Here is an 18,325-nt window from a genome sequence, read left to right on the forward strand (position 1 = left end):
TTCATCATCTTCAGACATCACTGGTGTTTTCTCTCTCCAGATGGGTAGATGATGCCACGTTTGGGTTTATCCCATCATCTTTCTAGTCACTGCTGGACTTGGAGCATACACCTCTAGGTTCATTCCTTGGTGTATTGTCATCCTCCTAATAAGTGAAGTCCTGAGGTTGCTATGAGAGGTTAGGTTCAGCCAAATGACTTGCAGTATCTAATATTCCAACTACAATGACCTAATTGTTTTTTATACAATGCAGCTCTTGACAGGTCATGACTCACAACCAGGTAATTAGTAACCTACTAATTGATGTTCTGTAGCTAAGCAAAGCCAAGCTTGCGTTTATTGTAATACAAGTATAATTCGTACCTAACTGGAAAAGATTTTCAAGGTAGTTCTCTGTATTTTTTTCTAGGACCAGATCAGTGGCACAAAAATTACCCGATTGCCAAAGGACGCCATCAGTCACCTATTGAAATCAATAACAAAGAAGTGCATTACGATCGCTCCCTACTACCATGGTTTGCTAGTTACGATCCTGGTGCAGCCAGGACCATCCTCAATAATGGGAAAACCTGCAGAGTTGTATTTGATGATTCTTTCGATAGATCAGGTTAGTTTTGTTTTCATCTCAAGCTGTCATTGTATGTCAGTGACTCCCGCAAGACAGTGTGCTCTGAATGCTCATGGCTGTCAGAAGGTCGCTGTGTCCTGCCTGCATGAGATGTACAGGTTTCTGTGACTCCAGTGCCCCACGCAACTGATGGAAAAGGGCTGTGACTACTTTTAAAGTACATAGGTAAAATCCTAGGGGATGGAGAGAGCTGCAAAGAAGCTTGTTGCAGGATGAATAAAGATGTAAGGTAAATTTCTGCACTTGCAAAAGCCACTGCAGTTGTGTTGCTTTCCAGGAGCGTGGAGTCCAGGCTTTGTCTGTGAGGACTCAGTTCCTCCGTTCAAGGCTATTTGAGATGCCCAGAAGAACATCTTTAACCGTGTATATGGCTGAAGGTACAATGTTTGAAAAATGTACTCATATAATTTCTGATAAATGAAGTAATGAGCCAGATGTTGCCAGAAAGTCACGGTACTTAATCAGTTAAAATTCCTTTTGGCAATCATGAGATTTTGTCTTAATGAGGATTATAAAGCTGAAAAATTCCAGTGTTTCAGCTTTAATGTCCAAGATCTTTTATCCACTCATAGTTAGGACAACATGCAGTGTGATGCATTCCTAATGAATGCATAGCTTTTTAGGGTCAGTGGGGTTATATATTTTGAAGAGATATGTCTGTTCTGTTTAACAGGTGCGAGAAATATTTCATTTATGTTGGCAGAACCACTGACGTTTCATGTTCATACTGTTGGCTGTATTTCAAAGGAAAAAACATTACTGAAAGAAGTATGAAATTGCATTAGTACTGAGATAAAAAGGAAAAATCAAATGCACACCTCACTCTATTGTTGTATCAAGGTCAATGTAATTGTGTTATTTATAGTACATGGGATGGTAAGAAAAGGAAAAAGAAATGTCAATTTCAGTAAAATATTGAAAAGCCTGTCTTCCACGGTGTACTTACTTCTGAACTGCATTAAAAGTTCCAATTTCTATTACCATATGAGGGGGATTGACAGCTATAATTACTAGGAGAATTTTACTAATAGGTTGTTTGATCTTCATTGTCTACAAGCATGGATTTAATGTAATGGATTTTTAATGAATCACCTGGGTTTCATGAAAACTGGAAATCTAAATGTATATAAGCTGGACTAGTTAATACGTTATCAAAACTCACAAATGACTATGCAATCAAGAGCTTGATTACTTTATTAGCTAAATGTTATTTGAATAACAATATTATTAATGTTAGATAACACGATACGTCAGTAAAGGGATATAGCTGTGGTGTAAGAGAAGACCTTCATGGCCATCACTTACCATATTTTACCATCCCTGTTATTTGTTGGAACAGCATCAGATATATCATTGGTTGCATCTTCTGTGTAAATGTCATGTAATTGGTTATAGTTATTAGTAGTTAGTAATTAGTCACTCAGTTTTTGCACGGGAGGGAGTATTCAGGCACAGCAGTCTACAGCGTGGCTGCAACGCTGTGGCCGCCAAGAGCAGAAAGTTTGGGAATGTTCTGAAATTTTTTTCAGATGAACTGCTTTGTGTTCTGATCTCAGAAATAAAAAGTGACTCACTGGAAAAAAAGTAGGTGTATTTCTCAACTCTTTGAAAGCAAGAAACATTCAGTGTTTATTGTTATGTCTCCTTTGTTATAGCATTGCCTGCAGAGTCTGTGGGTGGTGTTCCTTCTCTAACTTAATGCTAATTGCAGGACCAAGCTGCTGTGAATATTCCTACTGACCTGAGCATGTTTTAAGCTCTTTACGATAGGTACAGTGACTTATTTTTTCTGTAAAAAACCTACCTGCTGCGTAATACATACATATGAAATAGCAGTCATATAGGAATGCAGCTTTTATTCCTGTGTAACAGAAACACTCTATCTCTCTATCTGTCTATGTATCTGTCCCTCTGTCTATATATCCAAGTTATTTCTGAGTTAACTAAAAACTAAGGGCTTCCTTTATTTTCCTGACTTTTTCAGTTAGACTGGTCATACCCATATCTGTAGTTATATCTAGATTTTCATTAGTGGCAGATGAAGTAGATTGCTGAATAACTTGCAAAGATGAGTGATAAAATGAATTACTTTGGATGTCCCCAAGTTTTACTCCTATTGTGTCTTCTCTGCCAGGAATACTTTGAATATTCACCATTGGGACAGTTTTTGTAAAGTCAAGTGATTAGAGAGAAGCTTCCCAGAAAAGTGCCATCCAATGTAATCCACATATGCTGAAAAAGGCTTTATTGCTGTTATCTTTGAAGTTAGTTATGTGGAAGGGATGGGAGAATTTTCCTCCAGCTATTTATAAAGTCTGGTTGACTCTAAGAATCTGTGATACAGCTGAAGGCTTTGATGACAGATTCTTGCTTTTGGAGGTGTGTCACGCCTCTGCTGCCTCTCTGTACAAGTTAACGGATTGTTGTGGATTCAGTTGCCTGTCTTACCATACCTGTGTGGGAGAAGGGCCTTAAGCACGGTAAAATCGTTGCAGGTCGAGGTTGGAGCCTCAAAACCCAGGAAAGAGCTGGGAGCTGAAATCAAAATCTCCTTGGTAGTTGTGCCAGCTTGCGATGGCGACAATAAAACCCATACCAGAACTTTGGCAGCCTTACCACCACTATGTATTTTGGCCTGAATGGCAACTCAGATACTCTTTTAGATCCAGCAGTGACTCTGGTTTTGTTTTGAATTAGGGCTGCAATCTTATTTCTACTGGGAGAGCCCATTTGCTTTTAAAATTCCAAAAATATTTGTGCCAGAGAAGTGTCCTGAGACCACGTAACTGGTGGGATCATTGTCATGGTGTATGAGATCGGTAGCTTGTCACTTCCTTACAGTTTATGACCCTTTGGCTTTTTTTATAATACCTGTGGATAGATGGTTAGATTGAAGCATTCAATCCTTTAATGAGCAGTAGATACATGTGCTGGGATCCAGACACAGCAGCTGGAGAGGGACACACAAAGGCTACATCAAATGGCAGATGGATGCCTTTCTTCTTCTCACTTTGTTTGTGGTATCTCCTTGACACTTCCTGTGGAAGTTCATTGGCCAAACAGATTCCTACTTCTCTTTTTACTGACACTTAAGGGCTTGGAGTACCTCAGTGCAGCCACACTTTAGTACAAGGTTACCTTGATGCTGTTTGCAGAATCTTTCAGTTTCTTGTTGAAGGAAGAGGATGATGGTAATTTCTTGCCTTTGGAAGTGGATGATGAAAAACAATGGAAAGGGACTGTTACTGTAAGCAGTGAAATCTTGTTGCATATTGGTCTCTTTTAGCATGACTAGTGCTTATGGACAACATTCCCTAGAGTACCGTTTTGTGGGAAATGTCACTGAACTTTGCAAATGGGTTTTTGATTATCAGGTGATGGTGAATAAACATTTATTTGTTGACGGGTTCTAAACCAATGACAAACCCCAGTAACTTTAATTAAAACAATGGAAAGTTTGTCCAGAGACACATTTTTGTTGATTCCAGCAAAAAGTTACTTAACATTTTGTGTCCTGAATTTGCACTGGCACAAATCAGTCGGTATTACAAGAATAGCACAGCTAAATCTCAGTGTTTGTGTAGCTGTGGAACATTCCACTCCGTGGCTATACGGCATACTGCAAAAGGCAGCAAAGTTAAATTCTTCCCTCAGTGTTTAACATCCTGTAGTGTCTGCGTGATGGTACTGAGTGTTAATATGAGCACTGCAGAGCCTGGGTACAGGGGACTTAGGAGCTGAGTTGCTGTTAACTGAACTTCCGTGCGATTGTTAGAGGGGAAAAATGCTTGAAGGGCCTGCTGAGGCTACAGTTACAGAGTGGACTGTCAGTTCTCTGTCCCTGGAGATGGGGATTTCAGCCCTGCCGTAGGTCACAACGGTGATGTGGGAGCTCACTGATGAAAAGGCTCTCATCAACAGACATGAAACTGGGAAAGCTGTGTTGCAGTGCAGGTGAGGGTGGGTGCCAGACTTATGTCAGACACTTCTCAGTCTGCCCCTGTAAGAGTACAACGTTCAAATACAGACAAAAGTAATTCTTCTGCAAATCTATTCGGTGTTTGCTTGAAGCAAATTTCAGTGAGGACTGTGTAAAGTGTTCCAAAAGATTTTAGGAAATAGAATCATAGAACGGTTTGGGCTGGAAGGGACCTTAAAGATTATCTAGTTCCAAATACATTTTATCCTTGCAGTTAGCCAGCGTGTTTCAATGCAGAGATCTTCTTGAGCAGAGGCTTTTTTATAACATTAAAAATGTGGCACTGACATTAAAAAGCTGTGGGGTTTATACTGCACTGTTAGATTCTGTCATAAAGCAGCATAAGACGGGTAACGGATTTTTTGTTGTCATGCAGTAAGACCATACTAATTTAATTTCATTGTGGTTTACCATTTCATTTTATTGATTTGGCAGGATGTGAGGATCATAAATCTTACAAGAACAGTTAGTTCTTCTTATGTTGATAAACACACCTCACCTCCTGAGCCTGTTTAGTGCTCTGTGTGTTTTTCCACCTGACTTTCATGGTATGCATTCACAGCAAACAGGGATGACACTGGTGTAGGCATAGCTCTGCCAGTTTTACTTTAGTGAGCATAGGTGACAGTTGACATTAGCACAGATTAACAACCTGACCCCCACCTAGGCTGCTCGGCAAGTGGGTGGAACGAGTGGTCAGGCATTGGAACAGGCTGCCCAGGGGAGTGGTGGAGTCGCCAATCCTGGAGGTGTTCAAGGAACGTGTAGACATGGTGCTTGAGGACACGGTCTAGTGGGTACGGTAGTGTTGGGTTGATGGGTGGACTAGATGGTCTTACAGGTTTTTTCCAACCTTAGTGAATCTGATTTTTGTTGCTCAGGACACACTGCTAACTGAGGTAAAGTGGAGTGGGCATCTCCACTCAAACTGCATCACATCTTTGTTTTGCTGTGAAAACACACAGTGAGATACAGCGTTTTTCTCGTTTTGCTGTGAAAACACACAGAGTGAGATACAGCATTTTTCTCACTGTAGTTACATCCTCCAGCACAACACTTGCCCTCGCTGGGGTAAACATCTGCCTCAGTGGTTACATTGAGAGAAGAAAAAACATTATTAGCCAGTTCTGTCTCACGCTGCTCAGTTTATGGTGGATCACATAGAAGGTGAGCTTTTTTACTGGAACTGACGCCCGTGTGTGTGTACATGTAGGATCACTTGGTGACAGACCGTTCTTTGGTGTGGATGGAGGGACGTGGAGTTTGTGCAAGCGCTTCACACTGACATGAGATTTTAATGTCTGGTATCCAGCACTGGTGGAGGGCCACGTGCAAACCCAAATAAGAACAGACCATCACTGAGCAATGGGATGAGAGTTTGCAAACAATAAGGCACCTAAAAGGAGGGAATATTTTTCTCCCTTGTCTTCCTGGTCTGGTTTGTATATTCCTGCAGCCGGGCCCTGTTGCTTTAATGACAACAAGTTTAAGGGAGTTATGTCTTGGTGAGTCTGCTGTGGCCATCCTGTTACTTCCTGTAGAGCAGAAACAGGAACAGAAATGCCACATTTCCAATGCTGAGAAGTAAGTCTAGTCATTCAGCTAGCCATGTGAAAAGGATTATGCACTATTTCAGAGGACTAAGAGAAAAACTGGTTGCCCATGTATCAGGGAGTGAGCCTGCAGGCTCCTTTTTTAAAGCTTTTGCTTCAAAAGTGTCAGTAGTCCTAGGTAGAAGCTCAGAGCGAGTCATGGGACCTTCTAGAAAAGCATCCTTTCCTAAGTGTTTTGTGGTAGGAAAACAGCTGACGCAGCCTTAAAACTGGGAGTCTTGGATATTTAAAGTGAACATTTCCTATGTAATAATTGTTAGACCAATTCCGTGTTGCATATAAATATGTAAATTTATAAAAATAAAGCTATATTTTAACACCGCTGAAAAACAGTTTAAAGGTACGATAGTTTCTTTTATGAACTTTTACCTCGTATCCCTTTTCTAACTTGAATATGGGTCTGTTTTTGTCGGTGTTAGCATTTCTTGAAAACCAAACCCAAGAGGATAAAGGTACCTTTAGAATTTCTGTTCCAAGCCACATGTTTTAAAAAAAGTAATTATTTCTTTTACTGACTTTGAGCTATGCCGACATAGTTCAGGATTTTTAATGTTTTAGATATTCTTCATCCTTGTAACTGTTTCATTTGCTTTATCTTTTTTAAAGCATGGGGTAATTTCATTTACGTATGTTGTCATGGTTTTTTATGCTTTGTACTACGCACTTGCAATTAAGAGAAAGAAAACACCTTTTTATCCTTCAGGCGATGCTGGTTTATAGGCATCTTAGTCTTTGCATCATTCTGTCTGCTTAAAGTGTGCTAAGTAAAAGCTACTGTCTATTTATAGATGAGTGAAGCAGGAATAGATGCAGAGCTTCACCTAAGGCCCAATTGAAAATGACTGCTGATGGCCCATCAGTGGAAATAATGACACATTTTTACCTTAAACTGGATTATTTGGTCTTACAGATCTATTTTAATGGACAATTGATGGCCTTGTCAGCTACTACTGTTACCAGGTCTCATCAGCCACAGTACTGAATGTCTGTGGGAACAAGTAAAAGGAATTTGTTGGGAATAACAGCTTGCTCTTAATGTTCAATAAAGAATACTCCTAGTACTTCATTTCTTCAGATGATCATGGATTTCATTCCTTTCTTTTCATAGCATATAAAGACCTGTTCTTGAGAGCTGCTGAATGGTTTATAGGAATGCTATGACTTCTATGTGCAAATAAAATAAATGATGATTGAATGTTAATTAGTATTTGGTGAATGTGAAGAAGTTCTTCCCTTTTTATTGTGAGTTCCTTTCAAACACACCACTCTCATTTGGTACATAATGTAAAGATTTTAAGATTCTGTTTTCTTTCTCCTCTCCCACAGCCAGAGAGCGTAGCCATTATAGCAGAAGCAGCATCAGTAATTTCATAGATTTTTAAACAAATAAGGCATAGCCTGCAGTAAGAGACACGGTTTGTAGCATTTTGTGGGAATTTGTTAATCATCTAGCACTTCAGTTTTTCGTCTTAATCATGGCTATTTTTGTGTGCTTTGATATAGGTAGGTATTAGAAGGAATTCATAGGGGACATTAAGCCACCTAAATTCAGGTGTCTTATGTGGCCTTTTAAACGTAGGTGGACTATGCCTCTAAACTCCCATTCTAGTCAACAGAGATGGAGTCACAGTCAGTTGAGTCCAAGGAGCAATTCAGGTCACAGTCTGATGAGTGTCTGCCGTAAGACCAGCAGGATTACTCTAGAGGCTTGAATGTTTGGCTAGGGTCTTAATCCAGTTGCCTAATCATAGGCATCTTCATGCCATTTTTGGTAGCCCAATGTGTTTCACCTTGCCTCCAGGTACTGCTTTAAAAAAATACAGCCCTTCTACAGACATTGTATCACATCTTCCTGTCCTGTCCAGGTGTTTTTGGCATATCCCAGATGGCGATAGATTCACATTTATGGGGCTGAATTAAAACAATGATCTCTACTGACTATAATGGAAGCCTCTAGACACAAATCATTTTCATCTGCCTTAAGTGCATATAGCTGAAGATGGTTGCCTGAATTCCTGCTAAAATCAGTGCAGATTTCCAAGAGGTATTCAGTACATTCAGAACATCGAACATCTGTACAGTAAATATGTAAATATATGTGTAAATATTTTAAGAATACATATATTTCTTTTTATAAAATTGGAAAATACCCCAATCTAATGCTGATGCAGATTATCAATTGCAGTGCTGAGAGGTGGGCCACTTCCAGGAGTGTACAGGCTGCGTCAGCTTCACTTCCATTGGGGTTCATCTGACGACCATGGCTCCGAGCATGTTGTGAACGGAGTGAGATATGCAGGAGAGGTAAGAATCACCACTTTTTTACTTTGAAACAGTGTGTAAAATAACATTTGTCATTATTATTCAGGTGGGACAGAATTTGTCTTTGTCTGCTTTCCAGGGAGTTGTGTTTATCTGTGGCATTTTCTTCTTACTCCCATCGATGCTTATAAATATGAATCGGGTTGAACTAATTCTCACAGCATAAGAAAAGAAAAATACTATGTGAAACAAAAGTTTCCATGTTCTCAAACCAACATGGCTTGAAACATAGGACAACATGACTGAATTACTGAGAAGCAATGCAAACTTGCTAAAACAGTATTCTGGAAGTATAGTATTACAGCACATGTATAACATTGTAGCGACAGAAAGGAGGAAGCATGTGTTACCTTCGTTTCCTACCACTATAGGATTGTAAGGGAAGATGAGAACTGTAGACTGGTAACAGAGAGAGTTTACAGTCTTAAGGATTCTTTGCTGGAATTGCTGTCACTTGAAAGCCAAATGGAAATGAATCACATATCAATATCACTTCTGAGAAGCATGTTCTAGCTGCGTATTTAAGCCTCTTTTCAGTGTTCTTCAGCTTTAAGACGAGACTCCTGTTCTTGTTTTGCAATTTCTGTGTTAAGATGTTTATTTTAAAGCAAATAGCAGTCTAAATGGTAATATATGGCTGATACAACTCATATATGAACTGCTGTCCCCTTTTTTCTTTTTTCTTTTTTTTCAAAGGCCTAATCCTCATTCTTTGTTGCCCCAAACAGTCATGTATATGAGGAACTCTAAATTCATCCTCTGATGGCTTGCTATGCAGGAATTTTTTTTTTTTTTACATGTTCTTTTTTGTTTCCAGCTACATTTGTTACACTGGAATCCCAAATACAGTAATTACCTTGATGCTGTGAGAAGAACTGATGGAATAGCTGTTTTGGCCATATTTTTGCAAGTAAGTAGAAACACGCGACCTGTCTTTGTACTGCTACTGTAGAGGTTTCTATTCTTACAGGATTAAAAAACCAAAACCCTCTGAATATAGTTTCTCGGGATCATACGACATCGAAGGCCTTGACTTTCAGTAGTGTATGCTTTTCAAGATATAGAGCATGAGTCATGCTATTTCAGATAGTATCCAATACTACACACACTTGCCCCAGCAGCTATTGTGTCACTGTGTGGGTGGTGGAAGCTGTAAATCCAGATGTATTTGCCCCTGTTTGGGGACACGATGTCAGTAGTGGCCCTCTGACCAACAGCAGTCAGCTGTCTTCCATCCTAATCACAGATGGATTTCAAGGACAGATACCATGCCTAGGCTTTTCATGAATTTTCTCCCAGGCAAAACTAACTCACAGACAACACATGTAACTCATCCTTTTTTAAATTCCTTTTGGGTGCATGCAGTCTTAGCCTGAAATATTGGCCTTTGCAGTCTCTTGTTTAATTAATAGTCACCAGAGATGGAAAGGTGGGTGTCTGTCTCAGATCAGCAATTGCAAACAGTAGGTCTGATCATGAAATCTGAATTTTAAACTAGAGTGAAACTTTTCCCAAATTCTTTATTTGAGTCTGAAGAGTTGTTTCTCCTCGTTAAGTTAGAATACAGTGTCAACAGGATTAGCTGTATTGTGAAATTACCTGTGATGCTGAGTTTCTGTACTGATAAAATATCCTCATGTGGACCATAATATCTGTTTTGGTACAGAGAGATGACATAACTTACTAAGCTGGTAGGAGTGACAGATTGGGTTAATGCATTGTGGTTTTATAGTTGATATATGTTTAGATGTACGTATAAAAAAATACGAGAAAGGCGAAAACCGATCAAGCAGAACTCTTTGGTTAGCTCATGCTTTCTTCTTTACAGGTAGGGAAAACTCCTAAACCAGAGATGAAGAGAATTCTTGAAGAAATAAATGCTATCAAGACAAAGGTAATGATGCTGGGCTGTTCATTGTAAGAATCATAGAATGGTTTGGGTTGGAAGGGACCTTAAAGATCATCTAGTTCCAATCCCCCTGCCATGGGCAGGGGCAAGACTGCTGTAAATTCTCAGGGCCAAAAAAAAAAATCAAGAGGCATGACTTTCTAGTTTTCAAATTCTGCTCTGCGACGTTGCCAGAATATACTTGTGACCTAGACTATAAGTCATTTTTTCTTACAAGAAAAGTATTTTCTTCCATTTACATATAAGCCTTCTTTGGCTTTAGTAGGCCTTAGAATTCTGTGCAAATTAAAGTAATGTCACCAAACTTTACTCACCTGAAAACTAGGCATGAAGTCTTATTCCCTGAGTGGTCACTGACAAAAAAAGGAATCTTTGGAAATTGGTCCATTCAGTCTTGAAATAGGCTGCCTAATGGACCGCTGGAAATGGCACTGACTCGACCGCTGTGTCTCAGATAACATTATGTGATGGGGATCTCACCATAAATGTACATTTCATAGGCTATCTTGTTTGTTATCAGCACAAATACCATAAATCTAGAGTATCTGAAGTCTGACTTCATTATATGGTGATCTAATGCAATATACAATAGATGATAGAAAGGCAGAATTCCCATAAGAAAGGAGGCCAGGATTGAGTATTTCTGCACAGAAACAAGTGAAGCACAGTGGTACTGGACACCGCTTCACATGAATTAGCTCAGGTACAAGGAGTAGCATCATGGAGCTGTATGTTGTGTCACGCTTCTCTGGGCCCATCTGTGAGGGTCATTCAGTCCACTTGTCTTTACACTGCATCATTATGAATGGGGTGGATGTGTGCTCAGTTTCCTTAGTTTGTACCTTTGAAGTATCTGAGTCTCAGTTTCTTAAAATACCAGAGCTGCATCTTTACCTAACCTTGACTAGGCTATTGAAGAGTTTTCTGTTTGGGTTTTATTTGTGTTTATTTTTTTAAGGGGAAAGAAGCTCCTTTTCAAAACTTTGATCCTTCAATTCTTTTCCCTAAATCTCATGACTACTGGACATACCATGGGTCTTTCACTACTCCACCTTGCGAAGAGTGCATCACCTGGATTGTTCTTAGAGAGCCTATCATAGTCAGCTCAGACCAGGTAAACTTCAAATAGGTAATATTTTACCCCCTTCATTTTAGTTTCATGCCATAACCAGATCTTACGCTTTTGACAAGGAAAATGCTCATTGGATGAGAAATTATTAAAAGGACAGTGAAGAACTGAATGCCTTAGAAACTACCGCGGGACTCCATAGGGAACCTGTAAAAAAACTTCAGAGGATTGCAGCCTACAGCCTAATATGTGCAATCAACCTATTAGACACATCTCTTTATCTGTCTCCATATGATTCTGTGTTAACTAATTTAGCAGGGACAGTGACCTTCTTTACTTGGAACAGCTCATTATTTCCTAGCCCACATCAGACATCATGGTGGTTCAAATCCACAGACATCAGAGAGCTGTAGACATCAGTAAAATTGTAACACAGTGTAGCTGGTAAGAGTTTATAACAGTTTGGGGTGTGAGTGACAGCAGGCAGCACTTAACTACATGTGAGAGGTCTTGCTCCTGTGGGCAAGAGACCTCTTGGGACATCAACTAAAGAAAAGAGTATCACATAAAGTATTCATTGCTTAGCATGGTGAATGTTTGTGGGTAATCACTGGACAAATTATGGAGTAAAACTGCCGTGAGAAGGTGACCATCTGCAGTGAAATGCAGTGGGACAGTCGGGCACCTTCTACTCCGCACACTGAATGAAGCAGGAGTCCAGTGTTCTCACCGAGTGCAGCTGAGAATTGCCAACTTTCTGAACATTCTGCTTTGCAAACGTGTCTCTTACAGCAGGCTCCTTTCACAAACATCTTGTTATCAGAATACAGATTTAATGGCACGGGTGATTCTGTCTGCCCCACATTCTAGATGGGATAATGTAACCAGGAAAATTTTGGAAGTGCTGTATCAGGTGCTTGATACCTGTGTTTCTGGAAGCCATACCAACTAAATTCTCACAAATGAGAGCAGCATCAGATAACTAATTTCTTGTTAATTTGAAAACCTTCTCTGGTCACTTACCATAAAGAAGAATTTCTTGTTAATTCTCATTCACCCTCAATCCCATTTATAGGAATTTGAATGCCCTCTTTCATCACATTTCAGCCTATGACTCTACTCACACCACACAAGACAGTTGTCTCATCTGAGAGTATTCCTCTATTCAGGAGACTATAACTGTACAATGCTTTGGGTGGGAAGGGACTTGTAGAGGTTTTCTACTCCACCCCCCCTGCAATGAGCAGGGATATCTTCAGCTAGATATGGTTTGTCACAGCCCTGTCCAACCTGACCTTGAATGTTTCCAGGGATGGGGTGTCTGCCACCTCTCTGGGCAACCTGTGCCGATGTTTCATCACCCTCATAAAAAAATTCTTCCTTATATCTAGTATGAATCTACCCTCTTTTGGTTTGAAACATTCACCCCTTGTCTTATCACAACAGCCCTTGTAAAAAGTCTTTCTTACAAGCCCCCTTCAGGTACTGGAAGGTGCTATAAGGTCTCCCCGGAGCCTTCTCTTCTCCAGGCTGAACAAGCCCAACTCTCTCAGCCTGTCCCCATAGCAGAGGTGCTCCAGCCCTCTGAGCATCTTCGTGGCCTCCTCTGGACTCGCTCCAACTGGTCAATATCCTTCTGATGTTGGGGGCTCCACAGCTGGATGCAGCACTGCAGGTGGGGTCTCACCAGAGCAGAGTACAGGGGCAGAATCCCCTCCTTTGACCTGCTGGCCACACTTCTCTGGATACAGCCCAGGATACAATATCACAAACTTAAAGCCTCCAGGGTAGTGAGAACATGAACATTATTGAAGTGACTGACATATTATGCAGATAGTATATGTAGACACGTAACTTCTCCTTCTAGATTCTCAAGGTGATATGATGCTTTGCTGTATTGATTGATGTGCATGTATCACCAAAAAACCCTGTTTTCTAGTACTTTGTATTTATGTGACTCTTTATCTTTTAAAGAGTAGAACTCAGGTATGATGGGAACCTTAGCAGTCGGGAGATGAAATATGGTAATGTATTCATATAACTTACAGCTTAATTTTCACAGTTTATTGAATCGATCTGCCTCCTGTTTCCTTGCCCATCCAAAAATTAAAATATAGGGGCTATTTTGAATCCGGTACTTGTGTAAATTACAGATACTGGCTGGTTTCCATGAAATAAATCTGCTTAGAGCTTTATATTACAGAAGATCAACTACAGATTTCATTGGGAAACATGTAGTCATTAGTGAGCATCTCTGATTTAAAATGGGTTTTTAAAGGGATAACTAATCACACCATTGATCCAGCTTCATGAAAAGACTTTTTGATCACTGCTGTATTTTTGGTCATGGCTTTTTTTTTCAGCTTATCTAAAGTTAGTCAGTTTGGGGAAGCATACAGACTGTTCTCAAACTGGAGTAATTGTGGGAAAAAATAGAGCATTTAAGGTCAAAAGGAAATTACTGCATATAGATGGGACATTGGCTCTTACCCTGAGATAACCACTTGTCGGGTGGAGTTGGCAGTGTGTGTGAGGTACTGAATGCAACCACAATAGAAAGACTTCCCTCACTCCAGAGTGCCTGCTGTCTAAATAATGTTTTCATAAACGAGGATTGTGTTACCAATTATTTCTAATCCTGGAAAGTGTACTACCACAGCAGCCTCATTAATAGTAATTACTTTAAGTGTGTCTGCATTCACAGTGGATCGCTTGGATGCTTTTGCAGCCAGATGGTAATAGTATGTTAGCCACAAGGGTAAGTGCAGTCACTGTGAATCAGTACTCTGCAGGAAAAGTCAATTCACCAGAAATCCCTGTGAGACGCAGAGTGGGTGGCCTAGCTGCTCAGATTACTGTTCATGAAAGGGTAAGAATTTAACTGCGGAACAACATTATCTGATCGCAGACTAATTTTTTCACCTTTATGTAGCTATAGCCTGAATATAGATATACTTTTTTTTTTTAACTGAGTGGAGCAGTTCTTCCACAAATAATAATAAAACCCAGCAATCTCTTCTCCAATGGTACTTTATCAGTATTAACAAGACTGATGAACTATTTTCATCTCCTGCTGTTCCCATACAAATTAATCTTCATCTGTAATCTGAAATTTAATTTCAGATGAATAATCCAGCTGGTGAGTGTTATACTGGTTATAAATGTGACCTCATCGTTGTTCAGGCAAACTGAGATCTCTGTCTCTCCCGAGCCGTGTAGTGAAGGCCAATGTTGAGATGCCTCAGCTAGCCCAGTCCATAAACTGGAATTAGCCTAGTCACATGGACCCAGCTTTTACAGCCCAGAGAGAAGCTCTGCTTCTACTGGACTTGAACGCTGTACCAGAAAAGGCAGACACATCAGCGTATGTAAGCTAGTTGCAAACAAAGCTGATGTGTGCCACGCAGGGGGCTACATTTTTGAGTGTACACATGGGAAACCACGTGCACCCTTTTTGCAGTAAGCCATTCGAACAGGGAAGTGTCACGTGTCAGAACGGCAGCCCACGCACTTTCTGTCTGATGTCGTGCCTGGCAGTGGCACCAGATGAACATAATGTATCTGTAAGTGGGTATATGTGCTGTATCCTTTGAAAATCAGAAAGCAGAGCATTACAAAGTTTTGAAGAGTGGGCAGAACTCTCCTCCTGGCATCCCTCCAAAAAAACCCCATACCTTGGTTAAAAAAAAAAAAAAGACTGGGGGAGTCAAGCTGCTGACCCTGTTTACAAACCATTTGCAATCTTGACCCAGTCATTATTCAGATTTACTTTCCTATTAATTAATAATGGACTTCTTTGTGTCACTGCAGCAGGATATGTCCTCTGCTACAGACCCGCCACAGAAATGAACAACTGGTTTATTATTTAGCCCTAACACCTTGCCATTCCAGAGGCTTCTTAACAATCAGACACTAGGGCAGGGTTACAGTAGAGAGGTGGATTAAGGCATAGGCTGTTGTATTTGCATTTTCTGAGGACTTCCTACAGCTTCTCTGTCTGTACACACTCTGTAGATGGTACATAAATGACTACTTTTCACAGTCCTGTTCAGATAGTGGGTCCTATTTCTAAGAATATCACTGCTAGGAAAAGAACGTGGGTACAGTTCTTGCGGTGATAGGATGAAGGACATCTTCACAACTTTGCAGGAGTCTTTCTCCCCAGCTTCTGGGGCTTGGCCAGCCTCCTTTGTTTATATGTTGAGCTGTGGATTTGATCCTATGGGATTTCCATCAAGACACTGTGATTTTTTTGCTCTCTGGCAGATGGCAAAGCTCCGGAGCCTGTCCAAGAATGCCGAAAAAAAACCTGGTTGATAACTGGCGCCCGACTCAGCCTCGGTATTTCAGGATGGTGAGCGCATCATTCCTCTAGGACGTGCTCAGGATGGGTGTCCCTGAGTGAGGCGACCTCTAGAACTAAGAGATGGTTTTGCTTTCTGTCCTCTGTTGCGTTGAGTCAGAACTCCAGCTGTAGGTCCAGAGGCTGAAACTTTTGAGTCGTGCAATGTGAGTTTCATTTTCAGAGGGTAACATGTACTTAGGCAAATCCTATCGTTGAAATAGAAGTAGAGAATCTGTTTGGCTCTTCATAACTGCTTTAACATTAGCTTTTGTTACTAGTGCAAAGGAAGAAAGAAGCTGCCACTAACTACAGAACTGTTTCCTGTTCCCACTTGTCTCTTGATGATTGCCTTACTCCATGCTAAAGAGGTTGCAGTTAAGAGAAGTAATTGTTTTCAGCATAAAACCGTATTTTTCCATAGTTGTTTTCAGCATTATCTATATCTACCTCTGAGCTGCACCAGTTAATGAACAAGGCATTCTTGGAAGTAAATGAAAGCACTGTCTTGGCATTTCATACTCACATAAAATATGAAAGAGTAGAAAGTTGCTTCATTACCCTTGATAAAGAAATAAGCTTTTAACTTCTTAAAACAATGGACAGGTGAAACTGAGGTCTATTCTGAAAATTGTGTTGCCTCATTTATACATAGTTCAAATTATGGAATGGGGGAAGAGCTGTTGCTGTTTCTGTCACAGCTGGTTGTCCATATTAGAAGACTAATTTGCATTTTAATGTTGTAGCAGTAAGTGTGACATGGATTTTGAGAACCAGCTTTTCATATCCTGAATATCTATTTTCTCCATATGTGCAAGTGGCTTTTCTGTGTAAAAAGGGTGTTAAGACAGCAAGAGTTCTTAATGGGTTCAGTGGGGGTTTTTTTGGAGGCAGATTCTCATGTCATGTGCAAATATAATTGATCCTGCTACCAATTAGATTTTTGAATAGATATCTGAAACTACAGTTTGAATCTCCTGATCAAAATGCAGTTGACCAGGGTGTTCTTGTCCCTTGTTTTGGCATAAAGAACAATGAAACAGAATTGTAAGACTATACTTGAAATAACAGTATTTCTGCATTAAAAAACCCCCAAAATAATAAATACATTTACTTAAGAATTTTTGTTTTGTATGTTTTTTTCCAGTTTTAGGAACATGTAAAGAGAACAGAATTTTCAAGGAACAGTTGTCAATGTCCTCTGTAATACACCTTCAGGGAAATTGAGGATGGATGGTATCTTTTTCAGATGTTGGTTTGAACTACAAGAGTGCTGATAATATTTCATGTGACTGCAAGTAAAGAAATAGTGTCTTAATTATGCCACATCATTGAGACATCCACATCTATTCGTTTAGTGAGATTACCCTATTCTGACAATGGCTTTCTTGTAATGTCATATGGAACAACTCCTTCACAAGTTGATTGCACATCGGAAAAATTCAATCTGTATCTAAAACCGTTAATCTGGATGGTAATTCACACTGAGCTCAGGAAACACAAAGCATCTGCTGCTCTGGCAGTGGCTGGAGGCTTAGCTGCCATGCTCTAGAGCAGGAGATGCTGCTGAGCTTGTTGATGAGATGAGGCTATGCTCCCTGTCTCCGGGTTACCCAGTGCAAAAGGTTCTGAACCATGTCCCCACTTAGCGTTCTCCCTTCAAATACGGTAGTGTTTTGGCTGGGAAACATAACTTGGTCACTATAGTATGTCCCAAATCATTTCCCAAATGGATTGCATTGTGCTGTTTGTGTTTGCACTTTCATCTGCAAAGTGATTCATTTGTGAAAGGATTGGGATGAATTGGCACTTACTTATGTTACATGCACATAGGGCTGACATTGACACAGATGGTCTTACGTGTACATAAGTGTACTTACTCAGAGGGATGTCTTCACCAGTATCACAGAATCACAGAATGTTTTGGGTTGGAAGGGACCTTAATGATGATCTAGTTCCACCCCCCCTGCCATGGGCAGGGACACCTTCCACTAGACCAGGTTGCTCAAAGCCTCATCCAGCCTGGCCTTGATAGTAAAGCCTATCTATTCAGGTCCCTGTGTTTGAAAACATGTATTTTCTTAGAATATTTGATAAAACGTAATTTCTTCCCAGTTGGGCCATTCAGAGCAAAAAAACCTTTGTGTTTGACCACCAGTACCCAAAACAGTGTTAGCTTTAGAGGTAAGAATATGCTTATGCTGCTGGATTGTGCATTATTCTTCAGAGGAAGGTTTAATAGATAAACATTTTTTTATTTCATAGGCTCCTAAGTAAATACGCAAAACATCAGGAAGTATTCTGTACCTGGTAGCTGATGTTATTCCGAACAGGAATGCAAGTCACAGAACACTGACCATGCAGGACAGGGTTCCAATAGAATACCCACTGCTTCCTGCCTTCAGGTGAAACCAGCAATTTCCTGAAGCATGAAAATTTATCATCCAGAGGGACCTGGACAGG

At 40.2% G+C, this 18,325-nt stretch overlaps 1 protein-coding gene across 1 annotated transcript; it reads left to right on the forward strand.

Annotated features, from left to right (window-relative positions):
- Positions 1 to 409: 409 nt before the first annotated feature.
- Positions 410 to 15,895, forward strand: LOC104515665 (carbonic anhydrase 3-like; the record flags this gene model as incomplete). The annotated part of the gene is given in 7 exon segments (XM_010159725.1): positions 410 to 607; positions 8,406 to 8,524; positions 9,360 to 9,452; positions 10,371 to 10,436; positions 11,410 to 11,565; positions 15,787 to 15,827; positions 15,829 to 15,895. Coding segments are annotated over 7 exon segments (740 nt in total), but the record flags the coding sequence as incomplete, so codon positions are not given.
- Positions 15,896 to 18,325: the final 2,430 nt, after the last annotated feature.

This window comes from Eurypyga helias, unplaced genomic scaffold (genome assembly GCF_000690775.1).
Source record: "Eurypyga helias isolate BGI_N326 unplaced genomic scaffold, ASM69077v1 scaffold16439, whole genome shotgun sequence".
In the NCBI taxonomy this organism is placed as follows: domain Eukaryota; kingdom Metazoa; phylum Chordata; class Aves; order Eurypygiformes; family Eurypygidae; genus Eurypyga; species Eurypyga helias.